Source organism: Diceros bicornis, chromosome 18 (assembly GCF_020826845.1).
Source record: "Diceros bicornis minor isolate mBicDic1 chromosome 18, mDicBic1.mat.cur, whole genome shotgun sequence".
NCBI lineage: Eukaryota > Metazoa > Chordata > Mammalia > Perissodactyla > Rhinocerotidae > Diceros > Diceros bicornis.
The window spans coordinates 16,537,542-16,557,802 of NC_080757.1; the positions used below are offsets into that span (position 1 = coordinate 16,537,542).

A 20,261-nucleotide genomic window follows, 5' to 3' on the forward strand; every position below is an offset into this window, starting at 1 on the left:
GGAGTGGGGGTGCCCTGGGGAAAGGGTCTGCGCCGATGGTGATAATACCATCCGACATCCTTATTTAGCACTGAATGTGTGTGAGTTCTGCTCTAAGCATTTTACATGTATTAATTCATTTGACTCTCTCAACGACCTAGGAGGTCAGTTCATAACAGAATAATATATCTCCCTTCCCCACCACAATCAGAACCACTGAACTGCTGCTTCTCTGGTTGGAGGGAGAAGTGGTTTTGCAGAATTTGCCCTCTGCCTATGGCCAGTCCTGCCGCTTGCCTGACCGCTGTATGAAAAACCTTAGAGGCACGACCCTATCTCCAGGCAGTCCACTGCGAACATGGATGTTTTCTGGGCCTTCCATTCTGTATTGTGGGAAATGCCCAGAGGGCGTCATTTCTGGACAGAGGCCCGGCGAGCAGAAGGCATATCTACTGGGAAGAGAAACGAGCATGAGAGGAAAGGCCATACGGCCTTCCCGAGAGGGGTGTGGGGCCTGTTGGTGAGGTCACATCAGGAACTAACCCCAAGGCCCATCTCTAAAGGAGCCAGGAGCTGGCCAGTCTAAAGCTACTCCTGGGAGGACTTGGTCAACCTGGTCACTTTCCTGCCTCTCTGACTTTTCCTTACTGCCGTCAGCAGGAACTCCCTCAAACAAAACAGGCCTGGGGTTCAGAGAAGTCAGAATGGGGAGCAGCTGGGGTGTTACACTTGTAGCCAGGCTTGGAGAAACAGCAGCCCAGGGGACGTGGCCAGCGGCAGGAGTGACCAAGAAGAGGCGAGGAGAACGAGTCCGGGGATCCCAACAAGGGAAGTGAGAGGAGACCGGGGAAGGGCTAAGGCCTAGAAGTGGGTGCCTGCCCGGGCATGGCATGCTCCCCACATGTGCGCACACCCCAAGTTTGCACTCTAAGGACAAATGGGATTCTAGTGGGCTCTGGGGTCTCAAAGACTAGGACACAAGCGAAACACAAAGTGTCACAGGAGAAGTGAAATGCTCTATTAGAAGAACCATCATTTATTGAGCATTTACTCTTTGTCAAGCTTGGTGCCAAGTGCTTAATGGAACCATCTCCTTTATTTTTCACAGCAGGTTTTAACATGCCCATTTTACAAGTGAGCAAACTGAGGCTCAGACAGGTGAAGGACGTATCAAAAGTCACACAGTTAGTAAGTCACAAAGCCCAGGATTTGAACTCCAAGTTCAAGCTCTTCATCTCAAGGGTATCCCAATCTCTCGACACTAAATAGTCCCCTTTGCTCAACAGAACTATGTGTGTTTGGGGGCCTTTTCCCATGATAATCACTCCCACATACACACAGAATCTTTTCTCCTTGTCCTTTCAGATAAATCAGAGACAATGAATAAGATTCTAAATGGAACAAATACTACTTTTTCAAAAATAAGAGAACAACCCAGTTAAAAAATGAGCAAAAGGGGCCGGCCCGGTGGCGCAAGCGGTTAAGTGCGCGCGCTCCGCTGCGGCGGCCCGGGGTTCGCTGGTTCGGATCCCGGGCGCGCACCGACGCACTGCTTGGTAAGCCATGCTGTGGCGGCGTCCCATATAAAGTGGAGGAAGATAGGCACAGATGTTAGCCCAGGGCCGTCTTCCTCAGCAAAAAAAAAAAAAAAAGAGGAGGATTGGCGGATGTTAGCTCAGGGCTGATCTCCTCACAAAAAAAAAAAAAAAAAAAAATGAGCAAAAGATCTGAACAGACGCCTCACCAAAAAAGATACAGAGATGGCAAATAAGCATATAAAAAGACGCGCAACATCAGATGTCATTAAGGAATCACAAATTATGGTAACAATGAGATAGCACTATACATCTATCAGAATGGCCAAAATCCACAACTCTGACAACACCAAATGCTGGCGAGGATGGCGAGGAACTCTCATTCATGGCAAAATGGTACAGCCAGTTTGGAAGACAGTATCTTACAAAACTAAACATACTCTTACCATATGATCCAGCAATTACATTCCTTGGTATTTACCCAAATGAACTGAAAACTTACATCCACACTGAAAACCGGCACACTAATGTTTATAGCAGCTTTAGTTATTATTGCCAAAACTTGGAGGCAACCAAGATGTCCTTCAGTAGACGAATGGATAAACAAACTGTCATATACCCAGACAATGGAATAAAATTCAGCAATAAAAATAAGCTAGCAAACCATGAAAAGACATGGAAGTACCTTAAACACACATTGCTAAGCGAAAGAAGCCCACGTGAAAGGCCATGTACTGTATGATTCCAACTATATGACATTCTAGAAAAGGCAAAACTATGGAGACAATAAAAAGATCACGGTTTGGGGGGTGGGGGAGATGAACAGGTAGAGCACAGGGGATTTTGGGGGCAGTGAACCTATTATTCTGTACGATACTATAATGGTGGATACACGTCATTATACATTTGTCAAAACCCATAGAATGTACACCACCAAGCATGACTCCTAATGTAAATAATGCATCAATATTGGCTCATCAATTGTAACAACATACCACATCAATGCAAGACCTTAATAATAGGAAATCGAGGGAGGTAAGGGAGTATGTGGGAACTCTGTACTTTGCACTCAATTTTTTTCTGTAAACCTAAAACTGTTAAAAAAAAAAAAAAGTCAATCATTACCAATGCAATGGAAAAAAATTTTTGAATTTTCTTCTACAGAGAAAAAATCGACCTACTCTAATCTTCATCACTGGGAAAGAATCTTGCAATACTACTAACATTACATGTGTATAACGTGTCATGTCCTTCAAAACGTTTTTGTGTCAATTAATGATTTGATCTCATCATCCCAGGAGAAACGTACAAACCGTTCAAGCCTTATTCCACGAACATCCGCTCTGCCCCCAGCACACGGCCCACATGGGGGACACAGCCTAGTGCAGAAGACTGAAAGGTCGACAAATAACTAGCTGCCAATTCTTTTTCTTCATTGAATGTATCACAATTTGAACATGTGCATTTATTTCTTTGTTTACTCATTAATCTCCATAAGGTCCATAGGGAGAGGGGCCGCCTCTGTTTTGTTCGCCCTGAATACCCAGTGCGGATTGCACATGTGCAGGATGAATCCTAAATGAATCAGACAATGGCTCTAACAAATGCTGGGACTGATTGGGGAACAGCAGGAGCAAAGAGCCGGCGCAGTCAGGATTTCTCTCTGCAGCAATCCCAGAGGGCTTCAAAGAGGAGAAGAGTCTGGTGGAGGCTGAAAGGAAAAGGCAGGGGCTTGGCAGGCATTAGGCACACATTCCAGGAAGAGGGCTGTCTTGGTAGAATTGCCAGAAAGGAAGAGGCCTCTCAGAATTGTGGAGCTGGAAAGTGAACTTTTCGGGGAACGGCTATTTAAGGTCACAGGCAACTAGGACACAGGGCTCCTGGGCACCACTTTGGGCAGGTGAGATAAGAGGCCTGGGACCACCCAGGAAACAGCAGCTTGATTCTCAGAACTTCACCTAAGTAAGGCTAACCACAGAGGAAAGTGAACTCCCCACTCCCCCACACACACATTCCCGATGGCCAGGACTGGGAGTGCAGCCAGATACAGCCAGCCCAAAGGCAAAACGTCTCCGAGGTCAAATTTTCCCTTCTACCCCATATATGTTAATTATTTTAAAGTTAAAACAATGCTTCTCCCCCACCCTAAGGGATACCCTCCCCAAAATGTCTTCCAGTAAAATCGGTGTTCAGGATTGCGCAAACCCTAGCTTTATGTAATTACAGCAGGAATAGCAGCTAACTTACGTAGCACCTCAGCCATATCATAACCCGTGTAAACCCCACTGCAACGCTGTCAGGTGCTCAGCACCATTTTCCAGATGCACCCCAGCACACTGCAGGGCACAGCCCCACACCCAGACAGGGGAGCACAGACAGTGAGTTATTAGTTCTCCTGGGTGATACATCTTGTCCACAGTCGCTCCTACAGAGAACACCAGTGTGAGTCTGAGTCAGCTCTGCAGTTCACCTACTGTGTAATTTGGGACTCAATTTCCCCACACCCTGTTTCCTCCTCTGTACAACGGAGGTAATAATACCTTCCAACAGGTTTTGTCCAGGGTGAACTCTGATAACAGAGCAGAAGTTCCATACACAGTCCTTGACGCATAGTAGGCCCTCAAAGGGTAAAAAAAACAATAACCAAAAAACCCTGTTTTTTAAACCAAGCCCGTCTCTGAACTCCTGGTGAACTTCTCCACACTAGAAGAAAAGGGAGAGTTAAACAAAAAACTCTGAGATGAGATGACCGCAGGCCCTGCTAATGAATGAAATCTTGGCTGGGGCTGCTGGCCAGGCTGCCCGGCCAAACTGCAGGGCAGGAAACTGCGCGCTTCCTCCTCCTGCAGGAACTCAGTGCCCGGCCCAGAAGGAGCTTCCTTCAGCTGACCCCACCCGCTTCCCCCAGGACATTCAGTGCTCGGCCAGGAGACACCAGGAACTGGCCATTGGGCCCAGCTGGGAGGGGCGGGCACCTCCCTTCCAGGCCTCCATGCACAACCTGTGACCTGCACCTCTGCCCGGCTCCCACTGACTCCCCGCAGAGAGACCAAGGCATGGCTCGTCCACCCTAGACCTGCCTCTCTCCAACTTCTCTAGGCTGCCTGCCAGAGCCAGCGAGAGACAGGCTGGCTGGCTGGGCTTCCCGTCCTCTCTCTACTTAGGCCCTGACTGGTCATCCTGCATCCAGTCCTGGTACCCACTACAAATGAGGCTCTTCAGAGACAGTCATGAACCACTCCCTTGCTCAAGCACCTTCAGTGGCTCCCACTGCCCCTGAATTAAGTTCAGAGTCTGCGCCCTGGGATTCACGGTCCTCTACAATACAGTCTGAACCCACCCTCCCGTTCCCAGAGGACTCATATGCTGCAACTGAAATGGATTATACCAGGATCTGCACACACTTTCCTGGACCTGTAAGTATAGATTCATCCTCTCCCATCTCCCCCTGGATCCTATACCCTCCGGCCCCACCAGACTCCTCGAGCCCTTTCCTTTCCTGTCTCTGAATTCCTCTAGCACTCGGTTCCCAAACCTCAGGCATTCCCATGCTTCCTGCCCTCGCCCCATGGGCCCTGTACTATTCTTTACTCAATATTTTCCTTTAAATCAACTCACTCTTTTACTTAAATTTATTTTCAAAGGAAACTTTGTATTTCCAGCATAAATAGAAACTCATATCATTTGCCATAATCAGAAGGCAACTGAAGAAAACAAATGTTCTAATACACGAGAATACATACATAATCCCTAAAATGTTTTAAATGCTCATCTGTATCATATACTTAATATTACTGTAGAATATACCCAAAATCCCCTCACACTCTAAGAAACGCTGCCTTGGCACTTTATTGTGTCTCCTTGTGGCCCTTGGTTTTTCTGGCCCTGTCACACAGTTATCTGGGGACTTGTCTTAGTCTTGTCCTGACTGACTCCCAATGTGAGCACTGGGGGCACAGAGCCTGCACCCTCTTCCAGTGCCTACACACAGCATGACACAAAATAAGAATATTTATCAAACAGAATGTTCCAGTTTGCTCAGTTGCATTAACATGGCCCCATTCTCCACCTGGCCCTTGGCCCATCTGCTGCTCAACTTTCTACAAAACACACACCCCCTCCGCCCGCCACCCCCAAATCAATCCCTGTCTACTGAGTTCAGGGTATAGGAAGTGTAGCAACTGTCAAGGGGGTGCCGGAGGGGGCTCTGGTTCTTCTCCAACCCGTGCTGCCTCTTCCTCTGAAGCAACAGGATGTAAGAACCTGGAAAGGCAAGTCTCTTGTCAACCATTAACCAGACACTCTACCCGCACAGACACACACCCTTCCCTGGGAGTTAGCAAAGTGCTGAGAAAACCTCTATATGAACTGGGCCCCCCGCTCCAGGAAATACAGAAGTCATCTTCTTGTCCCCTCAGAGCCACAGACACCAAAACACCTACCAGGAACTGAGAGGGCTTCGCCCGAGCCTGGCCCTGCTGGCGCCCCAGACGGAGGAGGTCACTCTCCTTCCCACTATGTTGTCAGGGGCGACCCTGATGAAGATCTGAATCACTCACACTTAAGTCAATAAGTGGCAGCCACCGGGAAGGCTCAGTTGGAGCTAAACCAAGGCCTGGATTCTCCTCGGTAGACGGAAGCCTGGCCGAAGCCAGACTACGGCCCGTTTGCTGGTGATCAATTCCCCTGAAGATATAGTCTTCTAAAACTGAGCAGACGCAGGACAATGCCTACTAGAGGGAGGCCTCCTTTGGGAATGTTTGCATTCTTTTTGGTGTTATTTTTTTAGTCTGGCCACTTTTATAAATTTCAAGGATTTTTTTGTTAGAAAGGGTACATTTCATGGAAAGGCATCCAAAATATTCATTCCAGGCAGTGGTCATGCATGGGATGTCAGCATCTCATGACGTCCTGAAGCCTCACTTGCCAGGGGTGGGACACCCATTGGGATGCGGTTCCCTAGGAAGAAGGTAAACTGAGGCACAGATAACTTGACCGATGCTGTAAGGGGAACGGCCTCCCAAATGCAGCTGGAGGAGGACGAGGGTAATGAAGTGAGCCCCTGCGTAGCTAGGGAGCATTACACCCTGATGCCTGCCTACAGCAAGAAGAAAGATGACAAGGATCTCCTCGTTGACCTTTTCATGGTGCAAACAAGCTAACGACAGAAAGAACATTGTGGTGATAAGAAAAACACCACATCCGGCAACCCTTCGCCCATGGGGAACAAAAGCAGATGCTACCGAGAGGGACAGATGGACATAATCACAAAGAGGTTCTCAAACTGGGTTCCAAGGAGCCCCCTCCAGGGCTGCTGATGTGGAATTGGAGGGGGAATGAAAGAGGTGTAATCCAACCCAACTTGGAGCAACTCGGCTCTTGTCTGCTTCATATGTTGGACTTGCAGGGAAGATTTCATTGGAAGAAAAGATTCTGTAGCTAAAAATGTTGAGAAGTGCTGCCGTGTGATACTGGTGGTATCGAAGAGGAGAATGTGATCCAAGTTGTCTCTCAGCTTGTGGAAAACAGCTGCCACATACCCAGGCGCGCTGGGAACCAGCTGGTCCTTCATCCTGAGCGTGTGCCCTGAGTTCAGGAGCAGCAATGGAGGAGAGGAGCCTCCTCTGCCACATCCAACCTAGCCACTTTGTCCTCCCCCGGCAGGACCACAGGCTGGAAAGTGCAGGTGACACCAAAATAAGCTGAACCTTGAGCTGAGTCAAGCATCCATAAAAGAGACTGGAACCTCAGCAGGGACAGGGGCCAAATGCAGACGTGAGAGCCAGATTTGTGGATCCAGGGACCGGAGGCCAAAGAGATGTGAGAAGGGGTGTCAGGGACTGGTGCTGATCTTGGACAAACCCCGGGACAAACACGGTGGCGAGAGGTTGCTTTCCACGTGCTCCTAGCGGTTTGCTGCACGGATAAGGCCGGCTCGGTTTGAAGGTCCAGGATGGGCCAAACCTGAGGATGGGAAGAGGCCTGAGTGTGCCTACTCCGCACAACCGAGCGAGATGAGCATGCTGCTGCCCTGCTGTGCAGACGGCGCCCTTAACACTGCCCCCAGGCTCCAGACAGCTGTGCGCCCATGTGCGAAGCCCAAGGCCTCTGCTGGCTTTCCGTAATGGACATACGTTTTTCTGTCCAGCATTCCCTTCTTTGAGAATGATTCCTCCTCTGGGCCAAGGAAATCATGCCCAGTCCTTCTGGGTGGGAGAAACCGGCCCCTCCTTCCTTTTCCTCAGGGTGAATGTGACTGGGGCTGACCGGTTAGAATACCCCCACCCCCAGGGCACAGTGACTGGCTGTGACCCAGGCCCAGCCACACAGAGTCTTTCCGGGGCTCTCACCAGAGTTACTGAGAAAGACATCCTTTCTCTGTGACAGCAAGCTGTGAGAACGATGCTGGCTTGGGATGGCCAATGGCCATCTTGCTGCCACTTGGAAACAGCCTGAGAATGAAGCTAAGCGGAGATGAGAGATGGAGATAAATAATCCTGATGGCATTGTCAATCAGTGGACCCAGCCATGCCACCATTTTCATTCCCCAGTTTTTTGCTTAAGCTAGTTTGAGTTGGGTCTCTGTCATTTGCAATCAAGGGTCCAGGAATGGGAAGGAGCGGGAATGCACCACACATGCTAACTTGAGCGAGCCTGACATCTTAATAGAAATGCCCTGGAAGTGAGCTTCCTGCTCCCATGCCAATTTCCTCTTTGGAGGTCTGTGCCAGCAGCAGTCAGGGCAGCAGCTGCTTCCTGTGAAGCGCCCAGAGTTCATTCCCAGGCCTACTTTGGCTCCTCTGCAGCAGCCACGTGCCCAGAGGGAGCCCCTCCACTGTGGGCTTCTTCCACAGCCCTGGACGGTGTGGCAGCTTCCCTTGTCTGTCACCACGCTTGAGCTGCTCCCTCGGCATTTACCCAGACTACTACAGGAAGTTCACCGGCTTGTCGATGCCCCCAGGGATGCCCGAAGCTGCCGCAGGTCATCCTAGACCCAGGCCTGTCCTTCAGGCTCCACGTTCAGGCTCCATTGTCCACCTCTGAGCACCCCAGGATGGCCAGTCTTCTGGCCTAGAGCAACCACAATAAATATGGGAAGGAAGCCTTGCACGCTGACTTGAGAACCTTCGCTACTAATAGGTGGGGAGCGTGTGCATCCATTAGCATCTCTCGATCCGGCATCATCCTAAGATCCAGGAATCACGAGCAACGAAGCCCATCACCCTGCATCTCCTCACTCTCCAGGCAAAGCTTCACCAACAGGTGTGAACGTGAAAGCAGGTGCCAAACTGCTTAATAAACCCACGTGGAAGATTTGCAAGGAGGCCAAAAGGGATAAACTGAGTGACTCAGGCATCAAACAGAGTAATTTGATAATTAATATAAATAGGAAATAAAAGTTCCCTAGATAAGTGACTAAAAACACCTTAAAAAGCTCAAGAGGAGGGAAATTAGGAAAATAAATCTATGTCTGGAGAATAAAAGCATTAAAAGAAGTTATGCTCAAGATAACACTGCTACAAATGTGACCAATACATGTTCTATTTTAAAATTAGAAATGAGTTGGCAACGGTGTTATTCAGTGAACTAGCTACACAAAGCCCCCTGGAGAGCTGGGCCAGGCCGGGCTGGGGGCGGGGGTGGGGTGCACGGCTGGGGCTAGTCTGGAGTCCTGGGGCCGGAGCCTGCCAGAGGGTGGTCCCCAAGAGTCGACAGGCCTCTCTCCTTGACAGGGAGAGGCAGGGTATAAACTGAGTCCTCGGAGCAAAGGTTGTGCCTTCCCCCTGGGTCCTGCCTCCACCGCTCCGGGCCAAACTCGGGCTGCCTGATTTCCCCAGCTCCTCTCCAGCTGGCCCCTGCCCCTCTCCAGCTGGCCCCTGCCTGCCTGGGGACCCTCTTACCCCACCCCTGCTCCGCTTGCAAATTTGCTGCTGCCCTCTCTGCTGCCCAAATCAAGCCTTATGGACAAAGCTCCAGCAGCTGGCTCAGACCCACCCTTCCTGGCGTAGCTGCTCCTGCTCCCCGCCACCGCCGTAAGGGCACCCCAAAATAATTCTGGCTCTTCTTTCCCCCAGCTCCGCCTCTGCCTCTGCTCCTGCTGCCTCCAGGGCCCCAGACGTCCCTCCCCTCCACCTCATCCTTCCAGACCCAGCAAATGGGGCTACGCCATGAACCTTCCTTGATCTCTTCCCTCTGGAGTAGCCCCTCCTCCCTGAAGTCCATTAGCTCCTCGCCTGTCCCCTCTCTTCAGCACTGAGCATTTGTCACCTTATATTGTATTCATTCATGTCTTTATCTTCCACTGGGCGAAGTCTGCATCTGCTCCGTCTTTGTGCCTCTTTATTCTTTCATTTGTTCATTCCACCATTATGTATTGAGCACCAATTACATGCTGGACTCTGCCAGGACGGGGGATATAATGGTGAACAAGACAGCACTGTCTCTGCCACCTTGGAACTCATATCTTGGAGGGGGAGCAAAACACTAAACAAATAAACATAAATAAATATATCATACAAGCTGTGATAAAGGCTGAGAGAGAAAGGTACAGAGAGACATGATCTGTGAGCACTCGTGTCGGGGACGAGTCGGGGAAGGCGCCTCTGAGGAAGTGATGTTAAACCAGGACCACAGGGGTGAGGAGAGAGCGTCAGGCACACTTTCTAGGCAAGTAATAGGTGTTTGCTAAATATTTTAGTGGAACAAATGAGGGACTGTAATGAGTCAGAAATTCCTAATGTGGCCCCCATGTCCCTCCCTCCAGACACACTCACTCACTTTCATCACCCTGACGGGTCACTCCAACTGGCCCAACCCCTCACTCCAACTGAGGGGTTTTACAGCAAATACATCTCCAACAGGCAACAGGACGTGTCCAGCTGTGTCACCCCTGCAGAGGTGCTTGCTGAGACGTAATGGGGCTCTCCACTCAGAACTCCCTCGTAACTCCCCAATACCGCCATCACCTCCAGCACTGGAGTGGCAACTGGGTTTCGTCTTGCATGCCGACTCCAAGTCACTGGTCTCGGCTTCCTGGAACACCACACTAGAGGGACTGTAAGCTCTCTCCGGCCTCAGTGGGAAGGGCCGTGGTTGACTGGTGATGTCCGCCGTGGGAGCAGGAGCAGAGAGCAGCGGCACACGTGCCACATATTTCCCTTGCACTCAGGGTCCCACAGATGACCACTCAGGCAAGAAATTTCCTTCAGATCTAATTGCCTGGAAAAGCACTCAGCGTCTGATTTCCTTCTCCTTATGGACCACATGAACCATGTAAATATTTTTTTCCTGCTTTGATTGCTCATTAGCTCAGAGCTAAATCTGTGGTTCAAACATAGTAAAGTAGTACAATTCTATGGTGTGAATATGTAGTCTACCTCTCTCCCCGGTTTTGACCTTCCAGTTAATCTATATTTTTCCTGATCTTATTTTCACGGGTTTCTATTTAAATACATATATACATACAGACACACACACATACACACAAATATATATATAAAAATATCTACATATAGGTCTGGCATATAATATCAACTTTATCTTTTTATTATAAATACATAGTTCTATATTTCTTTTTTTTTTTTTTTTTGCTGAGGAAGATTCACCCTGAGCTAACAACTGTTGCCAATCTTCCTCCTTTTTCTTTTTTTTGCTTGAGGAAGATTCGCCCTGAGCTTACATCTGTGCCAATCTTCCTCTATTTTGTATGTGAGTCATTGCCACAGCATGGCTGACAAGTGGTGTGGTTCCGTGCCCAGGATCTGAACCTGTGAACCCAGGCCCAAAGTGGAGCACGCTGAACTTAACCACTAGGCCCCGGGGCTGGCCCACATCTTTCTATATTTCTTATATATTCAAGATGTATATATTCAAGAAATATGTATTCTTGTGGGCATCTTGATTCCTTTATGGAACAAGATGGAGAAATAAATAGAGAGATGGATGAATGACAGGAAAACCCAGGAGGAATAAGACATAGTCTTTGCCTGAAAGAATATCGTGGCACTCTATTGTGAACAGAGTCTGGGATTAGAGATCAGAAACCAGGCTTTTAGTCCCTGCCGACATACGTCCCCTCCCCAAGCCCAGGCAACGTGAGGGTTCATCAACTATTAAATGCATATAGAACAATCTGCCCTACTTCACCTGGTTGTAACAGAAATTAAATGGAGAGATTTGTGACTGCTAATCAGTGGGAAGGCACCAGCTACGTGCCCACCACTGGCATCATTATTAATATTGAAAACAACATGCTAGGCAACCAGCAGACAGCCCTAAATAAGAAAGCACCAAACCGCATGGTCTCCTATAAACGCTGCAGGAATTCAAAGAGAAATGAGCTCCGGAACCCACATCTGCATGCAGAGTCCTTCCTCTTCCCTCTACTGATATCTGAGAGCAGTGACTGAAAAACTCCAATTCCCTGCTTCTCACAGCAAGAGAAAAAATACCATCTAGGATCAATCACACTCCTCGGGACTGGAAATGGCTGCCCCCCCCCCGGAAGGGCCTGGGGCTCCCGGCCCCCTCAGCAGTCTCCTGACCACAGCGTCCCCTGCAGAAAGAAAGGGCGGCCCAGCACGCATTCCCTGTGGGCCAGAAGAAAGAGAGTGAGCTGAGGCTGGACATCGTGGGGCTGTGTGAGGTCAGTGGCAGCTGACCCCCACACATGCCCCCCACCGGACTTCACAACCTTTCCTGTCCCCTCCTGTCCCCAATCAGAGGCTCATTTATTCCACAGTCACTAGGGTTTCCAGGCACCTGAATCAGCGCCACTGAGTTTCAAACAGCAGGTAAAAAAGGAGACGATGACAGTAACAGGAGTCCTTTCAACAAGCCTTTCAGCAGAGTGTGGGCTAGGCCTTTCTTTCTGGGGGAGCTGACAGAATTCAAAAGGTGTAAGACTCATTCTAAATTCTGGAATGTTCCCTGCCCAGTCAAGGGCTGAAAGTGAAGGCCAAAAGGGGAGGGGAGATGGACAGGCGGAGGGCTGTGTTTGCAAACCAGTTCAAGTGACAAAATGAGGTCTCATGTAGTTTATCCCAAGGGGTAGACCAGTCCTAGGCAGTGAGTTACCCACAGCAGAGGGGGAGGGACCCTTGACATAAGGTAACCCAGCAGCCCATCCAATGCCCCTTCTTCTCCCTGGCCTTACTGTAGCTGCCTAGCTGCCTTCAGGAGTGGCTCCAGAAGCCCCGAGTTTCCACTGTGACCAGCCCCCTCGGGCCCAGCTGACTCTTCCAGGAGTGCACCCAGCCCAAGATGGCACGTCAAGGTCCCTCCCTTGGGAATCTGGGAAATGGGCTAAAACAGCAAAGTCTCAACTCAACTGCTCTCTGGTATAGTAATTGCAAACTTAAGAGCCATTTCCCCATGTTAGAGGGGCCATCTTCCCCAAGCGGAAATGCCCATGAAACAGAAAGGTGGTCTTCAGTGAGAGGAAGGAGAGGGGAAGCCGAAACAGAGACTGAAGGAAACCCAAGGCAGAGAGCAGGCTTTCAGGTTTCCCCCTGGTCCACGTGCTTGATTCAGCCCTTCTAGGGCTTGGGCTTCTGTGAGATACTCCAGTGTCCTGGCAATAAATTCCTGTTTTTGTTCAATCTCTGCTGTTTGCAACTAGGCTGGCCCTACTTAGCCACCAGTCCTAGTTACACTGGTTAATGTGATGTCCACTCCCCAACCACCCTCCCGGTAAGCAAGGAGATTGCGGCCACTCTCTGGGCTGATTAGGAATAAACGGGAGGATTCCAACTGGAGGCCGGTAGAGAGCAGTGGTTTCAGTGAACAATAATCTCCCTGAAATGCAGGTTCCTCTCACCTTGGCTACTGCAGAGGCCTCCTCAAACCCACTCCAGACCCTCTCCAATCTGTCCTCCTCACATAGTCAGTAAGCTCTTCAAAATGCCAGCCCCGGGGCTGGCCCAGTGGTGTAGTGGTTAAGCTCGCTCATTCCGCTTCAGCGGCCCGGGGTTTGCAGGTTTGAATCCCAGGTGCAGACTTACAAGCTGCTCATCAAGCCATGCTGTGGTGGCGTCCCACATACAAAAGAGAGGAAGACTGGCAACAGATGTTAGCTCAGGGCCAATCTTCCTCACCAAAAAAAAATGCCAGCCCCACAGTGGGACTGCCTATGGAAATCCTCCAGTGGCTTCCTATTGCTCTGGTGACAAAACCAAAATCTGCACCCCACCCCCACCCCCTGCCCAAGTTGGGCCTCTGTATTTCCCATAACATACCACATTCTTCCCCCTTGGGGCCTGCAAGCACCCCAAGCATTCCTGCCTGGGAAATGCTTCCCCTAACCCTGCTCCCCCCAACCCCTTTCGCCTAATTACCTCTGTTTTAAAATTTTTTAACACCATTATTGCAATTTAATTTACACAGCACAAAATTCACCCTTTTAAAGTTTACAATTCAGCAGTTTTTAGTATATTCACAGAGTTATACAACCATCACCACTATCTCATTCCAGAACATTTTCATCACCCCAGAAAGAAACTCTGTACTCATTAGTAGTCATTCCCCATTCCTCCCTCTCCCCAGCCCCTGGAAACCACTAATTAACTTTCTGCCTCTATGGATTTGCATATTCTGGACATTTCATATACCGGCATACCTTGGAGATATTGCAGGTTCGTTCCAGACCACCGCAATAAAGTGAATCACAAATTTTTTGGTTTCTTAGTGCATATAAAAGTTATGTTCACATGATACTGCAGTCTATTAAGTGTGCAATTGCATTATGTCTAACAAAACAATATACATACCTTAATTTAAAAATAATTTATTGCTAAAAAATGCTAACCATCATCTGAGCCTTCAGCAAGTCATAATCTTTTTGCAGGTGGAGGGTCTTGTAAAAAATGCAATATCTGCAAAACACAATAAAGCAAAGTGCAATAAAAGGAGGTATGTCTATAAATGGAATCATAAAATGTGTGGCCTCTTCTATTCTCTCTTTCATTTTTTTGTGCTCTAATCTTTATTATTTCTTTCCTTTCACTCGCTTTGGATTTAGTTTGCTCATCTTTTTCTAGTTTCTTAAGGTGGAAGGTTATTGATTTGAGGTCTGTCTTCTTTTTTAATATAGTCATTTACAGGCACAAGTTTCCTCCTAAGCACTGCTCTAGCTGTATCTCATGAGTTTTAGTATGCTGTATTTTCATTTTCCTACATCTCAAAGTATTTTCTAATTTCTCTTGTGATTTCTTCTTTGACCCACTGGTTATTTAGGAGTGAGTTTACTTTCCACATATTTGTGAATTTCCCAAATTTCTTTTTGTTACTGATTTCTAATTTCACTTCACTGCAGTCAGAGAGCAAACTTTGTATGACTTCAATCCTTTTAAATTTATAGAGGCTTGTTTTATGACCTAACATATGGTCTCTCCCAGAGAACACTTCATGTGCACTTGAGAAGGATGTGTACTCTGTGTTGTTGGGTGGAGTGCTCTATAGGCGTCTGTTAGGTGTAGTTGGTTTATGGTGTTGTTCAAGTCTTCTATTTCCTTCTTGATCCTCTGCCTACTTGTTCTATCCATCACTGAAAGTGGAACCTTGAAGTCTCCAACTACTATTGTTGGATTATCTATTTCTCCCTTCATTTCTGTCAGTTTTTACTTCATGTATTTTGTGGGTCTGTTGTTAGGTGCATATATGTTTATAATTGATATGTTTTCTGATAGATCGACCCTTATATCATCACAAAATGTCCTTGTCTGTCTCCGGTAACTACTTTTGTCTGAAAGTCTATTTTGTCTGATATTAGTATAGCCACTTCAGCTCTCTTTTAGTTACTGCTTGCGTGTATATCTTTTCCGTCCCTTTACTTTCCACGTAAGTGTATCTTAGAATCTAAAGTGTTTCTTGTAGACAGTAGAGTTGGGTTTTTTTTTATCCATTCTGTCAATCTCTGTCTTTTTATTGGAGTGTTTAGTCTATTTGCATTTAATGTAATTACTGATAAGATAGGATTTATGCCATTTTGCTATTTGTTTTCTGTATGCCTTATGTCTTTTTATTCCTATATTCTTCCATTACTGCCTTCTTTTGTGTTAAATAAGTATTTTCTAGCATACTATTTTAATTCTTTTATTATGTAATAAAAATTTGTATTTTTTAGTTATTTCCTTAGTAGTTGCCCTTGAGATTACAATTAACATTTTAACTTAAAACAATCTAGCTTTGATTAATGCCAACTTAATTTCAATATATATGAAAACTTTGCTCTAACATAGCTGTTTCTTCCCTCCTCTTTTATGCTATCATTGTTATACAAATTATATCTTTGTACATCATAAGCCTGTCAACATAGTTTTAGAATCATTGCTTTATGCCCATAGGAGAAGAAAAGAGTTACAACAAAATACATTTATACTGTTAAAAGGGCTCCTTATTTCTTCATATGGATTCAAGTTATTGTCTAGTGTCTTTTCATTTCAGCCTGAAGGACTCCCTTTAGTATTTCTTGTGGGGCAGGTCTAATAGCAACAGTTTTTATTTATCTGGGACATCTTAATTTCTCCTTCATTTTCGAAGGACAGTTTTTCTGGATATAGACTTCTTGGTTGACAGTCTTTTTCCCTCAGCACTGTGACCCTGTCATCCCACTGCCTCTGGCTTCTATGGTGTCTGATGAGAAGTCAGCTGCTAATCTTATTAGGGATCCATTGCCTGATTAAGTCTTACCTTTCAATTCTGAGCAAATCCATCTCTTTCTCCCTGGACTAGGTAGGTCAGGCCCTTTTGTACATGCCCCCCGGTGCTCTGTACTTCTTTGCAGTGATAATCACAACTACAATTAAATAATTAATGATAGAAGTAGCTCTTTAGTGTGTATTTCCATCACTAGACTCTAACTTCCATAAGTCAAGAACCTGGTCTGCCTTGTACACACTCTATCCCCAGAGGCAGCACAGTGCCTGGCACACAGTAGCCTTTCAAAAAATATTTACTGAGTGAATGAATGAAAGTCATTCTACGGTAGGCTGAATTATTGGTCTCAATCCTTCACTCCCTGTAATGGTACGAAACAGCCACACTGCCGTGGCCTAGTGGTGGGTGGTGTACTTGCCCACCCCTTGGCTTGGAAGTGGCCGTGTGACTTGCTTTGGCCAATGGGATGTCAGTGGATATGATGTGAGCAAAGGCTTGAAATGCGCTTGTGCGACTGAGCTTCCTCTCTTGCACTCCTGCCTGTCACCATGATACCAACATGCCTTGGTCACTGGTCAAGCAGGATAAGAGACACATAGCACAGACCTAACCCCAACTCACAGCTTGAAGCTAACCGAGCCCGGCCGAGAGCAGCCTAGGCCAGCCAAACCTCACCCAACCCACAGATATATGAGGGGGGAATACATACTTATTGGCATATGCCAGTAGGGTCTGGGGTGGTTTGTTATGCAGCTATATTGTGGCAATAGGTGACTGAGACATACGTCCTGGCAAGTATGAACAGTGGGAGGAAGCCCTGGGGAATGTCCTCTATCTGGTCCTTCATATGGCCCACAACTGAGTCCAGGTTGATTCTATGGGCAGAGCCACACTCCTCCTGCAGACTTACAGAATAAACCTCCCAGAATTCTTCAGTCCCACACCTGGGATACTCATCTCTAGCAGCAGCCTCCTGGGCAGCCCAAAGTGTATTAAGCACCTACACGGTGCCAGGCGCATAGTAGGTGCTTGATAAGAGTTAGTCTTTGTCCTCCTCCACCCACCCTCACACCAATCCCAGCACTGGGCCTGAAGTGCATCTTCACAGCTAGAAAATCTGCAGTTTTTCCTCTGCTGTGGGACTGGGGAGGGCAGTGCACCCCAGCCTGTCCCAGGGGCTGACCCTTCATACTGCCTCAACTGATCCCCCAGACTCAGGAAAAGAGGAGGGGACAGGGACGTGGGCAGGCAGAGCGTATCTCCTTACATTGTGACTGATTCAATGTATGATCTAAAATTATATTTATTCATTTGAAATTTATAACTGCCTATTTCAAGGAGGGCTTGAGGCAGCTTAGGAGCTTAAATGCAATAAAAAACAAACAGCTGAAGGATCAGAGAGAACAAAGGCCAAACAGAAAGCAGAAAGAGGAGACGTCACCAGAAATCTGATGATTAAACTGAGCAACACATCTGACTCTGAGCTTTCCAGCAGCCACAGAAACAAGGCAAGCGTGTGGTCTGCAGAGGTCAGTATCAAATCAGAGCAGCAGCCCCCCAGTCTGAGTGTGACCCTCATTCGCAGGCAGCTCCAAGGCCAAAAGCACACTTGTCAGGCCAAACTGGGGAGACCTCAATGCTAACAATAACAACACCCACCATCCACGCACCAAGTCCTGTTCTAAATGCTTTGTACAAGACTTCTCAGTTAGTCCTCGTGACAACAAGACAGATACTATTATTACTTCTATTTTACAGATGAGGAAACTGAGTTTCATAGAGGCGAGGCAACTTCTCAAGGCCACAGAGGGAGGCAGTGGTGGAGCCAGGATAAAAGCCTGCAAGTGATCAAAGCCCTGGGCCTCGGGCTCTGGGCCAGCTGCAGGCCGACCCTCTTCATTCCCCACACTTCTGAAGATCTCCTGTCCTGAGACTGCCTGTCACTGGCTGCGCCTGTTTGTCAGGACCCCGTTACCTCCTGGTGAGCCCCCTGCAGACAGCTGCCTGGATCCCCAGCTGTCAACCTCTGGAGATGTGCCTTACCTCCCTACCCCCACTAAACCTGCACCCCCAGCACATTCCCCTTGCCACCCAACCCTCCCTCAAGTGTGTCAACTTCCACTCCTCCCAACCTGCCTCAATGTGCTGTCCATCCCCCACGCCTGTCCCAGATTCCAACACTAACGCTCTAAGAGTTCACGTTCTACGTCTGTCAGCAGAGCCCACCATAGAGAGTGAAGTACAGTGACTGTCCTCTAAGGCAATGACCTCTGCACTGCAAACCTTCAACCCCTCACTGAGCTGCCGTCTGAGCCCACACCTTGCACATCAGGTCCACACAAAGCAAGGTCAGCCCACAGTTGAATCCCAGCTGCCTGCGGGCCTGTCCTCTCCACCCCCAGAGAGTGACCCGGATGCAAAGTTTCAATTCTGTAAAGGCAAGTTAGATTCCATACAGGGTCTTCTCACTCCCAAGTTTCCGCTTTGCTAAATTATCCCCCATCACTCTGTCAAGGGTGACCCAGTTCACCATACGGCACCTAAACCTGACGATGGGTTTGTGGGCAGTCTGAGGCCATCCCAGCCCACAAGACACTTCTGTGTGGAATGAGAAGAGGCACTCCTTCGTGGAGGCCCTCCTCTCCCACCTGTTTGAAAATCATCGTCATAAACCGATAATGCTAAAACAAGACGCTTCACATCCAGCTGTTAGAAAACCGCCATCATAAACCACACAAATCAAGCCCTCTTCCACTGGTGCCCTTGTGTGGCACTCAACCTGCAAAAATGCCTGTGGCAGATGCACATGTCCACAGCCACCTGAAGCTCTGGCCAAGCAAGGTACTCACGGCACTTAGTGACCTGCTCCACGGAACCCCTGAGACGGGCAGACTGCATGGTAAAGAACCAGGTCCTGTTTCTGCTGAGCTCAGGTCAAAAGTGTAAGGTCCCAACAAGCCCGGCGAGGGGGAGAAAGGTCTTCCTGGCTAGGCTAGGGTCATCGAACCCCAAGCAGTGGCTTCTGCAAATGAGGAAAACAGCCAGCAGGGCTAGAAGTGGCAGGTAGAGAAGCTCACTCTGCGGGACCCGGCTCTCAGAAAGGCCGTGGAATGATGACAGCTGGGAGAACGCGGGCAACCGGTGGCTGCTCTGAGACATACCTGGACCAACTGTCACCACTGGGATCAGAAAGAACTTCACACTCATCTCTGACCTTTCCTTGGCCAACTTCACCCACAGCACCTTCCCCCTTGATCAAATACTTTCCCAGATCCTGACATTAACAAGGACAAGCATGGTGACAACTCAGAGACCAGTCGAAATTGGGTCGTTTCCTGTCACTAATCCATGTGATTCGATGACATTAAAAAAGAAACCAGAAGAGAATTCATTTCCTTTTTTTACTTTTAAATGAGGCCCTGCTGAGAGCAGAACAGTTTAGATATTGAGCCTTCTTAAGCAAATGGTCCCCAAGGGACGGCGCTGAAGAACTTTGGGTCCAGCCCTTGTTTTCTGACCACTGCACCCAACATCCCCTCATCTAACCCCGCTGCGCTCCACATCGAGGAGCAAGAGAAACGTACCTGGTTTCCAAAAATGAAGTCCAGAAAGTAACACACACTCCTACATTTCACCTTCTAAATTAAGCCAGTGTTCTCCATTAACTTCCCACTGGAGACTGAGAGAAAATGGTTTTAAAACTGAAAACTAAATTTAAAGTTAGGGGGAAAAAAAAAACCACCTCATCGAGCCTAAATGTTTGAAGTAGCATTGCCGCAAACCTTCTTAAGTTAGATCTAAAGTGAAACCTGTTTGAGAGCTCCCCTTGTTAGCCCAGGAGTCCAAGCATTCAAATGGGTCATGTAAAAACTCAGGGATTGCTTCAAGGCAGCTTCTGCCCTGAGTTTCTGCAACATGAGGGGCACATGCCACTAAGTCTTGGTGCTGGCAGTTGGGTATGCTGTATCCATCAGGATTCTTTGGTTGCAGGCAACAGAAACCACATCTGGCTGACGTAAGCAGAAAGGAATTTACTGGAGGGATACCTGGTATCAATAGGAAGAATCAATAGGAAGGCTGAAGATCCTGATG

General features: G+C 48.0%; 1 protein-coding gene across 1 annotated transcript in view; it reads right to left on the reverse strand.

Moving 5' to 3' along the window:
- RPH3AL (rabphilin 3A like (without C2 domains)) overlaps positions 1 to 19,552 on the reverse strand; it is a 127,301-nt gene extending 107,749 nt beyond the window's left edge. Inside the window, exon 1 of the mRNA XM_058560148.1 lies at positions 19,331 to 19,552. Coding sequence (XP_058416131.1) covers positions 19,331 to 19,376 — 46 coding nt within the window. The 5' untranslated portion in view covers positions 19,377 to 19,552. The remainder of the gene's footprint in view (positions 1 to 19,330) is intronic.
- Positions 19,553 to 20,261: the final 709 nt, after the last annotated feature.